At 55.0% G+C, this 19,232-nt stretch overlaps 2 protein-coding genes across 4 annotated transcripts; one reads left to right on the forward strand and one right to left on the reverse strand.

Annotated features, from left to right (window-relative positions):
• Positions 1–2,594: 2,594 nt before the first annotated feature.
• RRP9 (ribosomal RNA processing 9, U3 small nucleolar RNA binding protein) lies at positions 2,595–11,999 on the reverse strand. The gene is made up of 15 exons (XM_041760348.1): positions 11,851–11,999; positions 11,448–11,530; positions 7,943–8,052; positions 7,493–7,560; positions 7,368–7,409; positions 6,957–7,083; positions 6,221–6,345; positions 6,043–6,135; positions 5,664–5,764; positions 5,442–5,576; positions 5,303–5,365; positions 5,007–5,152; positions 4,846–4,925; positions 3,996–4,069; positions 2,595–3,899 (listed from the first exon to the last, which is right to left on the reverse strand). The coding sequence occupies exons 1-15, from the start codon at positions 11,935–11,937 to the stop codon at positions 3,806–3,808; spliced, it is 1,428 nt and encodes a 475-aa protein (XP_041616282.1). The 5' UTR covers positions 11,938–11,999; the 3' UTR covers positions 2,595–3,805.
• A 231-nt stretch (positions 12,000–12,230) lies between these two features.
• Positions 12,231–19,128, forward strand: PARP3 (poly(ADP-ribose) polymerase family member 3). 3 transcript variants are annotated; one of them, XR_005988809.1, is made up of 11 exons: positions 12,231–12,772; positions 13,424–13,613; positions 14,275–14,400; positions 14,627–14,815; positions 15,026–15,158; positions 15,248–15,474; positions 15,721–15,867; positions 16,076–16,162; positions 16,408–16,590; positions 17,782–17,937; positions 18,566–18,703. XR_005988809.1 is itself a non-coding variant. In XM_041760876.1 (11 exons), the coding sequence occupies exons 2-11, from the start codon at positions 13,431–13,433 to the stop codon at positions 18,733–18,735; spliced, it is 1,596 nt and encodes a 531-aa protein (XP_041616810.1). In that variant the 5' UTR covers positions 12,234–12,772; positions 13,427–13,430; the 3' UTR covers positions 18,736–19,128. The 3 variants fall into 3 exon arrangements, 2 of the variants coding, with proteins under 2 accessions (XP_041616810.1, XP_041616809.1); XM_041760876.1 differs by having other exon boundaries at positions 12,234–12,772; positions 13,427–13,613; positions 16,408–16,585; positions 18,566–19,128; XM_041760875.1 differs by having other exon boundaries at positions 12,237–12,772; positions 16,408–16,585; positions 18,566–19,128.
• The last annotated feature ends 104 nt before the right edge of the window (positions 19,129–19,232 follow it).

Genomic DNA, 19,232 nt, shown 5'->3' on the forward strand with positions numbered 1-19,232 from the left:
CCCGATGTTTATAGCAGCAATGTCCACAATAGCCAAACTGTGGAAGGAGCCTCGGTGTCCATCGAAAGATGAATGGATAAAGAAGCTGTGGTCTATGTATACAATGGAATATTACTCAGCCATTAGAAATGACAAATACCCACCATTTGCTTCAACGTGGATGGAACTGGAGGGTATTATGCTGAGTGAAATAAGTCAATTGGAGAAGGACAAACATATGTTCTCATTCATTTGGGGAATATAAATAATAGTGAAAGGGAATAGAAGGGAAGGGAGAAGAAATGGGTAGGAAATATCAGAAAGGGAGACAGAACATAAAGACTCCTAACTCTGGGAAACGAACTAGGGGTGGTGAAAGGGGAGGAGGGCGGGGGATGGGGGTGAATGGGTGCCGGGCGCTGAGGGGGGTACTTGACGGGATGAGCACTGGGTGTTATTCTGTATGTTGGCAAATTGAACACCAATAAAAAATGTATCATTAAAAAAAAAAAAGTGGGGTGCCTGGCTGGCTCAGTTGGTAGGGCATACAACTCTCGATCTTGGGGTCATCAGCTCAAGCTCCACAATGGGTGTAGAGATGACTTAAAAATAAACTTTAGGGGATCCCTGGGTGGCGTAGCGGTTTGGCGCCTGCCTTTGGCCCAGGGCGCGATCCTGGAGACCCGGGATCGAATCCCACGTCGGGCTCCCGGTGCATGGAGCCTGCTTCTCCCTCTGGCTATGTCTCTGCCTGTGTCTCTGGCTCTGTCTCTCCTTCTATCTCTCAAGAATAAATAAATAAAATCTTTAAAAAAAAAGAAAAAAAAATAAACTTTAGAAAGAGGAACCATGTGGAAATTCTAGAACTATAAAATGCAATATCTGAAATAAAGAACTCCCTGATAGGCTCATCAGCAGAATGCACAGGACAGAGAAATCAGTCAGTAAGCTTGAATACAGAGGAATAGAAATGAGAATCCAGAGAGAAAAATAATACTGAGAAAAAAATTAAAAAAATTAAAAGAGCCTCAGCAACCTGTGTGACAATATTAGGTCTAATACTTATTAGCCCCAGAAAGAAGAAATTGATGTAGAAAAAACTTTTGAAGAAAGGCTAAGAACTTCCCAAATTTCTGAAAGGCATAAATTTACAGATTCAAGAATCTCAGCAAACACCAAAAATGATATACTCAATGACCAAAAAAAAAAAAAAAAAAAAAGCAAATGAGCAAAGGACTTGAATAGGCATTTATCCAAAGAAAATATCTGAATGCCCAATAAGTGCATGAAGATACTTGACATCGTTAGGGAAATGCATATCAAAACTGCAATGTTGGGGTGCCTGGGTGGCTCAGTAGGTTAAGCTTCTGCCTTCGACTTTATAGTCATATCAGGGTCCTGGGATGGCGCCCCCACATTGGGCTCCCTGCTCAGCAGGGAGTCTGCTTCTCCCTCTGCCCCTCCCCACTGCTTGTGTTCTCTAATGAAAAAAAAAAAAAAAAACCTACACTGTGACACCATCTCACACTCAGGATGGCTGTATCAAAAACAAAACAAGTGTTGGCAAGGATGTGGAGAAATATGAACCCTTGTACACTGTTGGTGAGAATGTAAAATGGTGCAGCCACTGCAGAAAACCGTATGGAGATTCCTCAAAAAATTGGCAATAGAATTTACCATATGTCTCAGCAATTCCACTTGTAGGCATACACCCAAAAGAAATGAAAGCCATCTCAAAGAAAGATTTGTACAGCCATGTTTGTAGCAGCATTACTTACAATAGCTAAAACATGGAAGAAACCCAAGTGTCCACTGGCAGAGGGATAAACAAAATGTGGTATATACACACAATGGCATATTATTCAGTCTTAAAGAGAAAGAGAATATTGCACTTGCTACAATATAAATGCACCCTGAGGGCATTATGGTAAGTGAAATAAGCCAGTCACAAAAAGGCAAATATTGGGCAGCCCGGGTGGCTTAGCAGTTTAGCACCGCCTTCAGCCAAGGGCATGATCCTAGAGACCCAGGATCAAGTCCCACATCAGGCTCCCTGCATGGAGCCTGCTTCTCCCTCTGCCTGTGTCTCTGCCTCTGTGTGTGTGTGTGTGTGTATGTATCTCATGAGTAAATAAAAAAAATCTTAAAAAAAAAAAGGCAAATACTGAATGATGCCACTTATATGAGGTACTTGGAGTAGTTGAAATCACGGAAAGTAAAATGGTTGCCAGGGGTTGTGGGAGTTATTGTTTCACAGGTATAGAGTTTCAATTTGCAAGCATTAGAGGAATGCACAGTGGTGACAGCTGCACTAACAATGCCAATGTATCTAATGTCACCGAATTGTAAGCTTAAAGATGGTTACAATGGTGGGGCACCTGGATGGCTCAATCCATTAAGCATCCAACTCTTGATTTCAGCTCAGGTCATGATCTCAGGGTCATGGGCTCCAGCTCTGCACCAAGCCCTCCGTGCCCAGCATGAAGCCTGCTTAAGATTCTCTCCCTCTCTGCCCACACCCTCAACCTCTTCAACCCCACCCCCACTCCATATGCAATCTCTCTTAAAAATAAATAACCTCTCCTAATCAATAATAATGACATCAGCATAAGAAATGATAATGATAAACTTTGTTACATCTTAACACAATAAAAAACAAAGATACATCCAAGAAAACCATACCCAGGCATATCACAAACTGTTGAAAATCAAAGATGAAAAAAATTATAAAAGCAGCCAGAAGAAAAATGATGCATTATTTATAGAGGAGCAAGGATTCAAGACTGTGGATTTCTCCCAATAGGAGTGTACCATGGGAAAGGGGTTCACGTATTAAGGTGCACTTCGGTGTTGTTATGCCATGGCTTTTGGGAAGTGTGTGTATGCCATCACTGAGCTCAATGTGAGGCAAGACACAGGAAGTGAATTCTATCACCATCTTCTGATTCAGAACAGGATTTTCAGGGCTTTGATCTGAACCTGACCCCTCTGGCCCCAGGAGAAATGAAGGCAGGCGAGAGCAGGTCTGTCTGAGGGGAAGCCTCCTGAGCATGGTAACAGGAGAGAAGCCCTGTGGCTTCCTCCCGAGGGGACCATGCTGCCTCTTGGGAACTACAGGCTCAGTGGCTGAGCCCAATGGGTTAAAAAAAGGTTAGAGCAGAACCCATAACATTTCCTTCTTCCCATTAAGAGGACACTTTCCTGCACTTCTACATCTCTGGTCTGTCTCTCCTGGCTCCGCTAGTGGCAGGAGTGAATTGTCCAGTAGATAAAATCAGCAGAAAGAACATTCTTGTGACAGCCTGGCTGGCATTCAGACCAAGGGCAGAGCTATTCTCAACTCTGACACTTGTCCTCAGGTAGTAGGCAGTGTGGTATCCCCCTCCCCCACCCATCTCTAGCTTCCTGAACTGGCCTGGGTGGGCCAGGTCAGCCTGACATGCAGGCCTAGCTTTCTTCATTTCAATTCTGACTGACAGCCAGCCCTGGTACATAACTGGACAGCCATGGCTCCCTAGCCAAGGGGTCTGCAGCTTCTGACCCCTTGCAGCCCAGAGCAGTGGGTGGGGAGCTGGCCTAATAAGGTCACAGAGGATACTCAAGAGACCAGGAGGTGGATGAGGTCTCCATCCCCAGGTTCCATGAAAGGACAGAAAGCCCTTAGGCATCAGAGATGCTGGTAGGAGCCCTGCCCCACCCCACAGTCCTGCCATCACCCTCCCTCCCCAGCCGAGAAGCTTCAAGAGACAAAGCCCAAAAGAGGAGGCTTTTAATACAAAGAGGGCAGGGCCTGGTCTGGAAAGGACTTAAATAAAGGGGAGAAGAGTCAGGAGCCTGCCGCAGGGGGCCTGGGGGCCCTGTGGAGCGGGATGATGCAGACGGAGTTCCGAGCCTCTTTGATGCGCCACCAGCGGCCAAGCCTGCAGGGGGCAGAAGGGAAGCAGCTGAGGCCAGGCCCAGCCCCCTGCACCCCATCTGGTAGCCCAGCCAGCGCCACCTCCCAGAGTGCCTCATACCTGTGCTCCTGCCCGACCCCAGCCACCAGGAAATCGCCCGAACTGGAAAACTTGAGGCTATTAATAAAACCCACCTGAGAAGAGGGAGAGATGTGGGAAAATGTGAGGACAGACTCCTCCCACACCTTCCCCTACCCACCGCCCCCCCACGCCTCCCTAGCACCACAGCCCTGGCCTCACTGCCACAGGCTTGGCCCTAGGAGCTTAAATCCCTGCTCTGCCCCAGCAGATCAGGGCCCCCTGATCAGTCCCCGACCCCTCAAGGCCTCAGCCTCATCTGTGAGATGGAGGGAAACATCACGCTGGCCTCAAAGGCAGTTTGTGAGGATTTAAGGAGACAGTGAAAGCCAAATACGTCACTTTTCAGGGGTGGCCTAAGGCGTGGCTCCCAGCTGTGAGGTCCCGGAGACCCCATGGCCATCACCAAGCCCTGCGCTGTCACCAGACGTTACTGACCATCCTGCCATCTCCCTCAGGGCACCCTGTGTCCGCACCCTTTAGCCTGGGCCCAATCTGGCACCATTGGTGCCATCATAGCATCCGACACCCCCATGCCTTTGCACATGCTGTGCCCTGCTGTGTCCTAGCCTTGTTCCCCTGTACCCAGGACAGGGTGGAGGGGAATGTATAAGAGGAGAGGTGGGGGGAGACGGGAGAGGAGGAGGGAGGAAGGGTTCCTATCAGGCCTTGTGGTAGGAGCTGGCACTATAAAACAGACAAGTCATAGCCTTGCCCTGAGGAGCCTCCCTTCTGGCAAGAAAAAAACAATAAGGGGCTAATCCCAGGTGCCCTGAACTCTAGGGCCTCAGGAGTATGGCAAAGATAGGCGAGGCATTCAAGCCCCACTTACCAGGGGAATGTCGCAGAGAGGTTCAAGCTGCCGGAAGCCCTCCCCACACCGCCAGAGCCGCACGCAAGAGTTGTGGGAGCCTGAGGGATCAGAGAGATAGTGAGCGCCCCCGCACTGGCCCACCCTGCAACCCCCTCTTTTCTGCCTCAAAGGGTACCCACCTGTGGCTACAAGGTCCGTGTTGAGCAGGGCCGCCACTGCTGATACCCAGAAGGGCTGCTCGAGGCCTGGCTCCCCCCGCAGCCCATGGGCCTCACGCTGCAGGGCGAGCGGCCGCTTCTTAGAGAGACCCCATAAGGCCACAGAGCTGTGGACAAAGAACATAATTGGCAAGGGGCTGGGGTAGGGCAGAAAGGCCACTCAGCAGAAAGGAATCCCACTGCCACAAGGGAAGGTTCCTGGAGGCAAGTCCAGGAGCAGCGGTAGTGGTGCAAGGCATCCCAAAGGCAGCTCTTACCCATCATCTGCGCCCGATACCATGTGCTCCTCGTTGATAAGCTGGATGCTGTCGATGGAGCCCCTGGCAAAAGGAACAGTGAGGGGCATAGCCCCACCCCAGCCCCTCTCCCTTGACCTGGCCCAGTGGATAGCCTTACTGGTGGCCATAGAAGACAAGCTGGGACTCCTCAGGAATCTTCCACACACGCACCGTCCCGTCCCGGCCCCCAGCCGTCACACAGCACTCCCTGCTCAAGGCATCCAGCGCAGCGACAGCATCCTGGTGCCCAAAGCTAGAGGGGGAGAGGGGGCAGAGGGAGGATGGGGTCCCACGTGCACTGGCACATGCATCTGCACACCCTTTCCCCGTGCACACTCACAGTGTCTCCACATAGGAGTTCTCTGCCACGTTCCACACCTTCACAGAACGGTCATGGGATGTGCTATAGAGCTGGTGGGTTCCTCTGCGGAATGCCAGACCCTACAGATACATGGACAGGAAGAAAAGTGGACCTGGACCACCGCAGGAGAGATAGAAGTCCTCGCCAGGGGAGGATTTCCTCCTAAAAAGCACGTCACAAGCCCAGGGAGGCAGGGGTGCACTCCTGAGCGGCCTCCCCACTCCCTAGGCAAGCTCAGTCTCCCCCCAATTCCCCTTCACCTCCTTTATGTCCCTGAGGATGGACACCCTCTGCCTCATTCAGCCCATTGCCCCAGCCCGGCCCACTTGGTTGCTTGGTAAATGCCCACAGCTCCTACCGACACGGCATCCCGATGGCCTGTGAAAGTGTACAGGTGCTGGCAGCTCCGGGCATCCCATATGAGAATGAGCTTGCTGCGGTCACCCGAGGCCTGTGGAGATGAGGACAATGGCCACAGGCACGCAATGTGTGCCCCCGACTCTCGCCCACCCCCCCCGGGGCCAGCCCTGTCTTACGAGGTACTTGCCATCAGAGGAGATGGCCATGCAAAGAATATGGCTGCTGTGGCTGGGGGGTTGCCCCTCAACACCCTTCTTAGCCCGTGGGATCACGTGAAGCTTCCGTCCAGTCTCCACGCTCCCTGACAACAGGAAAGAGAAAGGTTACTGGGACAGAGGGTAGGACTGGCTGGCAACCCCCTCAGGGGCAGCACGGGGCTATGGAGAAAGTGGTGCCTTCAGAGCAGAACTCAGCTCGGCTGCCGTGAGCCCCTGTATAATCCCCAGGTTCCTCATCTGTCACCCAGTGACAGTAACCCCCAAGGGCAGCCACGAAGCCCCAGAGAGGATAGGAAAGTGCCTTAGGACCAAGGGTACGAGTTCTTCCAGTTTCTCCTAAGGGTGGATGAAAACAGTACTCAGCTGTCGAAGGGGGGTACCCAGGAAGACCGGGATGCAATCCCAGGACAGCACAGAGCCTCAAGTGTCCTCCAACTGCCCACCTACAGCACCAATCCCCATTCATCAGTATCCTGCCTCTGTTCAATCGCCTCCAATGACAGCGATGGGGAGCTCCCAGCCCCACTCTTAGGCAGAAGCTTTCACTGGCACCCAGAGAACACCTCCTTAGGAATAAACTTATGTCCAGAAGCTTCCCCCACCAGGCCTCAGTCTGCCCTGATTACTCCCTCCTCCACAGATCAGCCCTCCCAAAAGATCCCCGGGTCTGCACCCCCAAGCCAGGCTCACTCACACTTGATAATGGTGCAGTCTTTGGCAGCAGAGAAGATGGCAGAGTCATCGGGGGTGATGACCACACACGTGATGGAGAGCTGGTGCCCCCGTAAGACGCGGATGTCAGCCGGGGCTGGGCCCTGAATCTGGGCAAGCAGAGCAAGGTCACTGCCACAGAGGACAAGAAGGCCCCTAGATGCTCACTCGCGCGCGCGCGCGCACACACACACACACACACACCATCCTTTCCCACCACCCTGACCAGGGCTGCAAGGATCAGACCCTTACCTGACTCTGTCTGCCTAAGTGCCCACCATGTTCCAGAGCAAAAACCCCACAGCCTGAGTCCCCAGTTAGGCCATTCACTCACCTACCCACATGGGACCCATGATTCACTTCAATCTTACATCAAAGTCCCCTGCCCGCTTACCTCCTTTGCCACCGACTTCTGCAGCCTGCCCCTCTGCTCCAGCTGCACAGAGAGGAGAGGGATGAGCTCCCAAGAGCAGGACCAGCCCAACCCTTCTCTCCCACCTCCTTCCCTCCACAACTCACCACATCCTCTTTCAGGCGCCCTGCCACCTGGTCCTCCTCAAATGCCCGGGCCTCGGCCTTCTCCTCCTCTATGCAAGGACAGACCAGACCAAGTCAATGTAGGCCTAGACTCCACTTTTCCCTTTCCATTCCCACCCCACCCCACTGCCTTGGTCTTGGGCTCCAAACACTCGGGTTGTGTCCCAAGGGAAGTTCAGGCTGCCCTGGGCAAAGGAGAGATCTCCTCCTGCCTAACCCCTGCCATTACTTAGAGATTAGGCTAAAGCCCCCTGAAGGTCAGACCCATCCCAGGAGGCCCGTTAGTCTCCCAGCCACCCTCCTTCAGGAAAGCCTGCACCAGCAGCTCTGGCAATCCACCAGGTACCTGCTCAGCCACCCGTCAGGCGGCTGGGGCACAGCAGGTGGTCTTGGACACAGGCCCTGCCCCTGCCTGCCAGTGCATGGGCTCACCTTGCTGCCTGAGCTGCTCCAGGTAGAGCTTGGCCAAGCGAAGCTTCTTCTCCTGGGCTGTCTCCTCCAGCTCCTCTTCCTCTTCCTCCTCAGTCTTCCTAGGAGCCAGGCTGCGGGAAGGAAGGGAATAGCTCTCAGAGGGCTCACCCCACTCCTCCAGCCACTAAGACCATACCTCCTCACTGCTTCCCCTGGCACTCAACCAGCCCCGTCTCATAGCCAATGATTACATATGCAGAAAACCCAAAGACTGAACTTGTCAAACTGAAAGGAACCACCCAGTCCTCACATGAGGGTGAAAAGAGACCCAAAATCCAAAGAGATCACTGTGAAATCTCTCAACTCTAGAGGGAAAGAGCAGGTTCTACAAGCTACTGAAAAAAGGTCACATACAAAGGGTCTGGAATCAATATCAACAGTGGTCAACAAAGGAGCCACATACACAAAATACTGAGCTGTTTACACAAGATGTGAACCCCTGGAAGGCGACACCAGTTAAACCAGTGAAGACACTGTTAGATGTACAAGCTGCCACAGGACTGGCCTTCTCTAAGCCTCACAACAGGATGAGGGACGTGCCCCAACACAAGACAGTCAGCTGGGAATGACAAAGGCATGGGAGACAAGGAACAGGAGCTCCAATACGGGAAGCAGAAAAGGCAGATCCCAGACCATGCATCCCCAGACAGGGGAGCTATGGCCAGCCCAGATCTGATAAAAGGACCTAAGCAGGGGCAGCCCCGGTGGCTCAGCGCCGCCTTCAGCCCAGGGCATGATCCTAGACACCCGGGATTGAGTCCCACGTCGGGCTCCCTGCATGGAGCCTGCTTCTCCCTCTGCCTGTGTCTCTGTCTCACTCTCTCTCTGTGTCTCTCATGAATAAATAAATAAAATCTTAAAAAAAAAAAAAAAAAAAAAAGGAACCAAGCAAGAGGCAGACACACTGGGGACGTGCCTACCTCACCCTCACTGCATCTACCCTGAGGACAGGATTCCAGGTGAAACATAACTGGTCTTGGCCTGACCTTGTGAAGCTTTCCATTACATGTCTCATATTCGCACTGGCTAGAGGACTCACCTCACTCAAGACACATCCTACGTAGACTTGCTCCTGGGAGCTACAGGCAGGCCACAGGAACCATCCCCCCATCTTGTGCCTGAAGATACCTAGTATCTGTCAAATGCCCCAACTGCTTCCCCAAGACTCATTTATGACTTTGTCCACAATGTCCCCAGAAGGGACCTTGGAAACTGCCAAGGAAGCCAAGGCTGAACCAGGCCCCAGAGACCATCTAGTACCCAGTGCCCAGCAAGCCTTCAGCCAACAGGCTTGGTTCTGCCCTTCCTGTATATATCTATGGTTAGAACTTCTGCTCAATTCACCCAAACTAATCAATCTATCGTTTAGGGGTTCACATGTAGGAGATAGAACTCTAAAGAAAAGCAAAGGAAGGGACGCTTGGGTGGCTCAGTGGTTTAACGCCTGCCTTCGGCCCAGGGTATGATCCTGGAGTCCTGGGATCGAGTCCCACATCAGGTTCCCTGCATGGAGCCTGCTTCTCCCTCTCCCTATGTCTCTGCCTCTCTCTCTCTCTCTCTCTCTCATGAATAAATAAATAAAAACTTTAAAAAAAGAAAAGGAAGCATATAATTATATGACATCCTGGAAAAGGCAAAACTCTAGTGACAGTAGTCAGAAGGGGCTAGAGGGAGGGGGGCGTGGACTTCAAAGGAGGGGGGGGTGGGAGTGTTGTGTGTGGCAGGAGGGGTTCTAGCGCATGATGAAACCCTTCCACACCTTCAGAGTGGTGGTAGTTACACCACTATATGTGTTTGTCAAAACTCACATACTGTACACTAAAGAAAGTGAATATTACTGTATGTAAATTATACCTGGTTAAGAAAATGAAAAGAAAAAGGAGGAGGAAGAGGAAGAAGGAAGGGAGAGAGGGAGGGAGGGAGGGAGGGCAGGAAGGAAGGCAGGAAGGCAGGAAGGAAGGAAGGAAGGAAAGAAGGAAGGAGAAAACCAAAGAAACAAGTCAGGAATGCAGAGTTGGGGCCTCTAAATTCCTAACCTAAGTGGTGGGTGCACTGAGGTTCATCACCTCACCATTGCCCCCTATGGTCCAAATACATTTCATTGATTCTTCTGTATCTCATACATTCACAACACATTTTTTTAAAGATTTTTTTAAATTTATTTATTCATAGAAGCACAGAGAGAGAGAGGCAGAGACACAGGCAGAGGGAGAAGCGGGCTCCATGCAGGAAGCCCAACGTGGGACTCGACCCTGGGTCTCCAGGATCACGCCCTGGGCCGCAGGTGGCACTAAACCGCTGCGCCACTGGGGCTGTCCCAAAACATTTTAAACATTTAAAAGTGTTCAGCACAGGGCCAGGAACACCACTACCCACAGTGATCTTAAAAGTAAGTATGTGAAGTCTTCCTGTGACCAGGTTAAGGCCAACTTGTGCTCAATGTTAGAAGCTGAATTTCTTTCTCTTTTTTTTTTAAGATTTTTTTTTATTTATTCATGAGAGACACAGAGAGACGGGCAGAGACACAGGCAGAGGGAGAAGCAGGCTCCATGCAGGGAGCCAGATGTGAGACTCGGTACCGGGACTCCAGGATCAGGAAAACTTTGGAACTTTATTTTTTTTAATTCCCTGGGCTGAAGGCGGCGCTAAACCGCTGAGCCACCCAGGTGTCCCTAGAAGCTGAATTTCTAAAGTCAACTCTTAGGAAAGCCCCAGGATTCCCTGGTATGATGGCCTCCATTCCACAGGCTCAGGCGTGGTACCTTGTTAACTTCCTCTGAAACCCTGCAACATGTCTCACCCCTGTCACCTGCAGAATGGAGGTATTCAAAGCCCTCCACAACCTGGATGCGGCCAACACCTGCCTTTCCAAGCTGTCCATCTCCCACTTGGGCACATGTAAAGCCCTAGACTTTTCTCTGCTCCCTGAATGTCCTCCTCCCTGCCCTTCCTTATCTGACAGATTCCTCCTTATCTCCCCAGGCCCTATTTAATCGTCCCATTCCCTGTCTCCAGAACACAGAGCTGAAGAATACCCACTTCATTACAACCCATTTTGTCTTCACCTGCCTGCTTACCTCTGCATTGTCAACAGTAAAGCCAGTGCCTGGCATATGTTGAGAACAGCAATTTGACATTGTGGGAAAACAGATGGAAGAACTAGCAAGCATTTCTCGCATGCCTCTCCCCATACCAGCCCGTCCAGCTTGTGCACCTGTCCCTGCCGTGAACCAGGGAGGTCTCACTGGTCTCCCACTGGGACTGGGGGTTCTCCCCACACAGAGACCCTGCCGGGAAAGGAGAGGAGACTTCTCAATCTCCTTAAGACGAGTCCTACTATCAGGCTCAGAACTGGAGGGAAGAGCCAAGATCTAGGAGCCGAAAAGGCCCAGCTCTGCCCCCACTCCCTGAGTCTTCCATACACTATGAGCCTCAGTGTTCCCTTCCTCCAGGTGGGAGAGCTCACCTCTCACTCTCAGAGTCGCTGGAAATCTCCTCATTCATCTTGCCGCCTCCCTTGGACTTGCCCCGGTCCCCGGCAGAGTCGGCCTGAGAATTAAATGATCCTTTCGTTAGTCAGGGGTCCCAACCACCCCGGCACTGACCAAGCGCGCCTTCCGATCTCTCGAGAGCCGCCGGACCAGGAAAGGCAGTGGCCTCCCCACCCCCACCCCCACCCCCACCCCCACCCCCGCCGGCTCCAGTGCAAGGTCTTTCAGGATCTGGCCCCGGAGAGAGGTACGAAGCTGACTCCAGCTGGGGTCCCGAAAAAAGGGCCGCGGAGGCGCCCGGGGCCCCGGTGTCCCGGAGCGGATGACGCTGGTCCCGGCGGCGGAGCTGACTCTGGCCCGCAAAAGCTTCAGGCTCACCTTTCGCCGCCGCTTGCCGGCCCCCGCACCGGCCGCGGCCCCCGAGGCCGGCCTTCCCCGCTTCCGAGCCGCCGCCGCCGCTGACATGCTGCCCACCGCGAGCGCAGCGGCCGCCGCCGAGAACTCACGTGGCTGCTGAACCCCGGAGGTCTGGCAGGACTCCGCGCCCGGATAGGCTCCAGGTGCCCCGCGGGTCCCGCCTCCCACGGCCCCATTGGCTGCCTCTGTACGCTCTGTCCCGCCCCCAGGCGCCCATAGGATAAGCGCTTGTGGCCCCGCCTCCAAGGCTTCCTCCAGGCTCCAAGCCTCTTCGGGCGCTTCCGGCCCAAAGCTGCGGCGCCTGCGCCCTGCTGCGGGCCGGCGACCAAGGGACGGGCCGGACCAGAAGCGCCTTCTCTGTGTTTGCGGCCCTTGGACGCTGGGGGGCGTCAGAGATGCGGCGCCCCGCGTCTCGCAGCGGGACTCCTCCCCGTCGGGGGCGGGAGCTAGGGTGAACCAGCCTGGCTCTAGGTAACGGCGAGGAAACGTAGGCAGCCCGGAGGAGAGGGAGGCAATGCCCGCACCTGCGCCCAAGGTCACGGGGCAGCCTCAGGCCACTCAAGCGGCGCGAGGGACGCGTCAGCCTCCTGGGCTGCGCTGGCTCTCTCCCGATCAAGTGTCCAGCGGTCCGTGGGACAGGCTGCTGGGCTCCGCTAGTCCAGCCTCTGACTCACTTGACTGGTGGCCAGATAGCTGGAAAACCACACCCCCACCCCTGCGCTGCCCCTGCCCCCACCCCTGGCGATTGTAGGGAGATCACTGCCCCAAGTCACGCCTAAGGTTACGGAGGGTTGCTGGAGAAGGCCCTAGAACTGGAACTGCCGTGGGGGTCCTGATACTAGATCCGTGGCTGCCATCTCTCCCAGGTCCCTCCTTCTTTTAGGTGAGTGCCCTATGGCCCTGCCCACAGCCCTCTGCAGGGCAGGGCAGGGCAGGGCAGGACGGGGTGGTGCTGGTGCTGGCCCACTGGTCTCAGACCCTGACTGGCACCCCAGAACTTTTAAACCCCTTGGGAAGGATTTCTGGGCCGCAGGGTCCCAAGTTCTAGAGGGACAGATCTGGCCTCGGGAGTGTGGCCCTTGGGAGCTGCTGCCCACTCTCCTCCATAGTTGGGGTGACTCAGCCCAGCAGCCATGCCACATCCATCTGAGTCAGCTGAGACAGGGGCGGAGCGGGCAATACCCAGGGAGTGCTCTGGAGGGAGGAGGAGCCCAGAAGCAAGAAGAGATTCTCCTCACTTTTCCTCCCTCATCAGGACACTGGATTGCTAAAGAGAATAGGGAACCATTCTTCCGAGGCTCTGGGGCAGACTGGACAGGGTCCTGGCCTGGCCCATGCGAATGGGAAAAGGGAAAGGTGACTGGTACAGAGAGCTGGTTTTGGTCTGGCTTAGAGAATGGGGAGATGGAGTCGGGGGGAAGCAGTGCAGAGAGGGTCACCAAAAGAGCAAACCCAGAGTGGGGCACGTTGGTGCTGTGCCAGCCAGGTGGGATGCAGAGGCCATGAAGGCCTGAGGGCCCTCTTTGTGCCCCAGAAGAGCCATGGCTCCAAAGCGCAAGCCCCAGGTGCAACAGGAGGGCCCTGAAAAAAAGAAGGGGCGGCAGGGTGCAGAGGAGGAGGACAGCTTCCGCTCCACTGCTGAGGCCCTCAGAGCTGCACCCACAGAGAAGCACGTAGTCCGAGTGGACCCAGCATGCCCGCTCAGCCACAACCCCCGGACCCAGGTAATCTGTCGTCCCCTTCCAGACTTGGAGCCTAGGTACAAATACACTCAGACCGGTCCCCCTCCTCACTGGGCCTCGGCTCTGGCCAGGTAGCTCAGGCTCCCAAGAAGCTATGTTCCCCTGAGACCCCAACGGTCAGGTAGGGTTATAGCCCATCAGATCCAGGCAGGTCATGTCTGCTCCTCAGACCCTAGGGTAAGCCTCCAAGCTTCTCAGGCCTCCACCTGCCACACTTAAGACAGGATTTCAACCTCCTTAGTCTCCCTAGGGCTCACCTGTAACCCCTAAAGCAGCCCCACAGGGCCATGTCCCACTGAGATCCCTTTTGCATGGCAGGGTTGCGTCCTGTCAGACCTCCAGGGCAGAAGCAGTGTCTCCCTCTGATTCCCTGACACAGGGTACAGCCACATCCTCCCAGAACTTCCCCCAACTGAGTTTAGTCATGTTCCCTCAGATTGTGGCCCCCAGGGCAGAACCATGACCTCAAGCCTTTCCTGATAGAGCCTCCCCTGGATGTCCCAGTGCATCCTGACTGCTGTTCCCCTCAAACCCCTGTCAGTGTGTGGCCCACCCTCCCTAAGGCCTGCTCTCCCACCTGTTCCACCTGAGGGCCGCCCAGGCTGGCCTGCCCTCCCCAGAGCACCCCCGCCCCCGGCCCTAGGTGCATGAAGACTACGCCTGCACCCTGAATCAGACCAACATTGGAAGAAACAACAACAAGTTCTACATCATCCAGCTGCTGGAAGAGGGGGACCGCTTCGCCTGCTGGAACCGCTGGGGCCGCGTGGTGAGTGCCACCTTGCCATCCTGGACCCACCTTCCCCACCCCTGTCACCAGGGTCCCCACAGCTCACTCGGCAACTGCCTGCACCCTCTCTCCACCTCTGAATGCTCAGGGGCTCCTGGCGCAGGGCCTGGCACAGCTGAGGCCAACCAGATGTTTCACAGTGGGCAACTGTGGCAGGCACCCGCACCCCCCCGCCTGCCCTGCTGCCTGAGGCTGTTGGTTGCAGGGAGAGGTGGGCCAGTCGAAGCTCAGCTACTTTGTGTTGCTGGAGGATGCAAAGAAGGACTTTGAGAAGAAATTTCAGGACAAGACCAAGAACAGCTGGGTGGAGCGGGACCACTTTGTGGCCCACCCGGGCAAGTACACACTCATCGAAGTACAAGGAGAAGATGAGGCCCAGGAGGCCGTGGTGAAGGTGAAATGGCCAGGAAGGGTGTTGGTGGGCCCCAGTATGAGGGAGGGGACTGGAAGGAGAGACCCAGCCAGTTGGCTTCTGCCACTGCCCAGCTGTGTGACCTTGGGCATACACCTCCCCTCTCTGGCCTCAATGTGGCCAGTCTCTAATGCCAGGTTCTGCTTTGGCTGTGCCCAGCTACTCCTGCCCATCCACGCCCTCTACCTCTAGGTGGATGGAGGCTCAGTGAGGAACATAGTTCAGCGGGTACGGCCCTGCTCCCTGGACGCACCCACACAGAAGCTCATCACCAACATCTTCAGCAAGGACATGTTCAAGAATGCCATGACCCTCATGAACCTGGGTGAGGGGAGAGGGGCCAGTTAGGAGGCAGGGGCCACAGGGGTGGCAGGGCTACAGGGCTGAGTCTCCCCCACTCTCTCCACCCCTTAGATGTAAAGAAGATGCCCCTAGGGAAGTTAAGCAAGCAGCAGATTGCACGGGGCTTCGAGGCTTTGGAGGCTCTGGAGCTGGCCCTGAAAGCCCCCACGGATGGTGGCCACAACCTGGAGGAGCTGTCCTCCCATTTCTACACTGTCATTCCCCACAACTTCAGCCGCAACCGGCCCCCGCCCATCAACTCCCCTGAGCTTCTGCAGGCCAAAAAGGACATGCTGCTGGTGAGGTTTGGCAAGCAGGCAGGCAGCAGGGCAGACAGACAGACTGGGCAAGGGAGATGGGGGAGATGGCCAAGGAGGCCCAGATAGGCAGACTGAATGGGTAGCTGGAAGGACAGGGGAGGGGAGGGCCAGCCGGATAGATGTGATGGGAGTGCACAGGTCAGGTGGCTGGGGCCCCAGGTCGTGTGGGAGGGAGGAGGCTGGGAGTGAATTGGACAGACAAGCTGTCAGTGTCCATCACTGTAGGTGCTGGCAGACATTGAGCTAGCCCAGACCCTGCAGGCATCCCCTGAAGAGGAAAAGGTGGAGGAGGTGCCACACCCCCTGGACCGAGACTACCAGCTCCTTAAGTGCCAGCTCCAGCTGCTGGACCCAGAGGAACCCGAGTACAAGGTGGGCCATGTCCCACAGAGGAGCCAGGACAACAGTAGGCACTGTCCCTCTGCCCATCTGCCCTCCTGGTGTGCAGAAGAGCCACTTGCCCTTGGCCTTCTCTCCCTGTGTCTGTAGGGCCTGAGGAGAGCTCTGGGACTGGAAGCACCAGTGGGGGTTTGTCTACACATCTCTCACCCTTGACAACTAGCTTCTGCTTTTCCTGCAGGTGATACATACCTATTTAGAAAAGACTGGCGGCACCTACCGGTGCCCTGCTCTTCAACATGTTTGGAAAGTGAACCGAGAAGGGGAGGTAAGGGAAAGTACCCCCCCCCCAACCCATTGCCCTCACTACCTGTCCCTAGTGTATGTGCCCATTAGCAAGTCGGTGTAGCAACTCATCAGCTTCCGCCAGACCCAGGCCTTGCGTATGTGTGCATGAGTATGCGTCACTGGCCACAGGGGCCTTTTGCTTCGCTCATGCCCTCTGAACAGTGGGGAGAAGCACCTGAGCTTGGATAATGTGATGCTCCCTGTTTCCACCTCCTTCCCCTGAAGGGAGATAGGTTCCAGGCCCACTCCAAGCTGAGTAATCGGAAGCTACTGTGGCATGGCACCAACGTGGCGGTGGTGGCCGCCATCCTTGCCAGTGGGCTCCGCATCATGCCACATTCTGGCGGCCGCGTTGGCAAGGGCATCTACTTTGCCTCAGAGAACAGCAAGTCGGCTGGCTATGGTGAGGTACCTCTCGGGGCCAACCCCCAGGGATACTAACCCTAGTGCTTGCCCAGCTTGTGGTGGATCTGGGAGAGGAATCTTTGAATGGCTACTGACTAGAGTGCTCAGTGGGGCTCCCCGGGGACTGGGGGAACTCAAAGGGAGGGCAGTGGCCAGGGACAGGTTAGAAGTGGCAGGCAGCTTCCCTTCCCAGAGAAGGTGATGCAGATTACCTTCAGGATGAGTGAGCCAGCCAGAGGTGGGGGCGGGGGAAGGTAGTGAAAGAGGAGGCTTGGAGGTGAGGAAGCTAGAAGCACAAACCCTGGAAGGCTGCAGCAGGTCAGGACCTCTGAGCACAGCCTGATGATAAAGATCCAAGCAAATGCCTGGTGTAGGCAGGGGGCTGGAGTTTATCCAGGGAGTGATGGGGACCCTAACCAGACTTGTATATAGAGCATCTCAGTGGCTGTAGCCATGGGGAGGGCCACTGGGCCAGAGGTGCAGGGAAGCCATGCTCTCACCCAGGCCAGATGTGATAGGCATCCAGCCCAGGCCGTGGAGGTGGGGGAAGAGAATATCCGTGAGAGGAATGCATGAGAAGTGGGATAGGAAGCTTGTGTGACAGGGCCGGAGGTATCTCTCATCATCCCCAAGTTTCTGTCCAGAGGTGTCCTCACTAAGACCACCTCCCCAGACTGGATACTCAGCCAGCCCATCATTGGAGACCCCTACCCCCCACTGAGCCAAGAGAGCCAGGCTGGATGGGGGTGATGATGTTCTAGGATATCTGAGGTTGCCCAGGGCAAGGGGTCCACCAGAACAGAGGAGCCTAGGAAGGAGTAGAGGGTGGCCTTGGGAGAGCTAGTGCAAGGGGGTCCCCAGGTAAGGGGCAGAGGATACCAGTGGCGAAATCAGCAGAGCCGGCCAGAGAGAGAAGGCATCTACCCTGGATTTAGCCACTGGGACTCATAGCTGACCTTGGCGTGAGGGGCAGGGGCTGTAGAGGCCTACTCTCAGGGATCCAAGGAATGGGGGAGCAGGTGGGAGGGAGCACAGCCAGGACAAGGGGGTGTTTTTAAGGATGCAGGAAGAGTGGGCACTTTTCTGGGCTGAGTCAACAAAGCCAGAGGAGATAATAATGCAGCAGAGTGGGGGTCAGGAAGTCAGATAGGAGGGCCAAGCTGCCCATGTTGAGCTTCTCTGTGTGTCCCCCAGTTACTGGCATATCCTGTGGAGCCCACCAAATTGGCTACATGTTCCTGGGTGAGGTGGCACTGGGCAGAGAGCACCACATCACCGTCGACGACCCCAGCTTGAAGCAGCCACCCCCTGGCTTCAACAGCGTCATTGCCCGAGGCTCCACAGAGCCTGGTGGGTCCTGAAAAGCTGGACATGCCTGAGGATAAAGGCCTGGGGCTGAGCTAGGGGACTGGGAAACTTTCAGGGAGGAGGTGGGCAGGGGAGGGGCAGTGGTGGGGAACTAGAAGAACCATGCTTCCCTACTATGTCATTCACAAACCTTTGCTGATTCAACACATCACTCCTGAGCATCCAGGAGGGCTTCAAAGGAAAGGTGTCAATGACTGAGCATCAAAAGGTAAGTAGGCAGTGACGCCTGGGTGGCTCAGCGGTTTAGCACCTGCCTTCAGCTCAGGGCCTGATCCTGGAGTCCCAGGATCGAGTCCCATATCGGGCTCCCTGCATGGAGCCTGTTTCTCCCTCTGCCTGTGTCTCTGCCACTCTCTCTGTGTGTCTCTCATGAATAAATAAATAAATAAAATCTTAAAAAAAAAAAAAAGTAAGTAGGCATTTCCCAGGCAGAGGAATTAGGAGGATATTCCAAGCAGAAGACCCAGCCTGCGCAGTGGTTTGGAGACCGCAAGGTGGGAAGGAGCAGGGGTTCCCTGTGGCAGAGTGGGGAGCATAGGGGGCAGAACTTATTGGTGAAGCTGAGGATCAGTGACCCTTGAGTCACCTGTGGCCCTTGCTGTACCTGCAGATCCATCCCAGGACACCGAGCTAGAGCTGGACGGCCAGCGAGTGGTGGTGCCCCAGGGCCAGCCTGTGCCCTGTGCAGAGTTCAGCAGCTCCAGATTCTTCCAGAGCGAGTATCTCATCTACCAGGAGAGCCAGTGTCACCTGCGCTACCTGCTGGAGGTTCACCTCTGAACCATCTGCCTACCCCTGCCCCTTGCCTGGGGCCTACTGGTGGCCAGACTGTCATCCTTAACCTTCCTGCCCATCTCTGGTGCCCCCAAATCTCCCTCTTATGTCCCAGACAGTGATTCCCCCCCTCCCTCCAATCCTTGCTAGCCGTGGCATGGCTATGGCTCCAGAGTCTCGCCTCCTAAGGTGTTGGGTGTGATGGACTGCCATTGTTACTGGGGCACAGATACAGCAGCCCATTCAAGTTAGAGGAGCACAGGCTGAGAATGGATGGAATCCCACATCCACCCAGGCTGTCCGCCCTGCCCCAGACTGTCTGTCCGAGAGGTGTGAGCACCAAGGTAGGCTGAACTTCAAAGCATATATAACAAGTTTATTAAATATTGTATCTGCTCACTCCCTGGTCTCTGCTTGTCTGTGCTGCAGCTGCACAAGGCCTGGCTCTCCTTCCCTCTTGTCGGAGACCCACCACACCACACAGCAGCCCTAACCCCACACTA

Source organism: Vulpes lagopus, chromosome 7 (genome assembly GCF_018345385.1).
Source record: "Vulpes lagopus strain Blue_001 chromosome 7, ASM1834538v1, whole genome shotgun sequence".
Classification (NCBI taxonomy): domain Eukaryota; kingdom Metazoa; phylum Chordata; class Mammalia; order Carnivora; family Canidae; genus Vulpes; species Vulpes lagopus.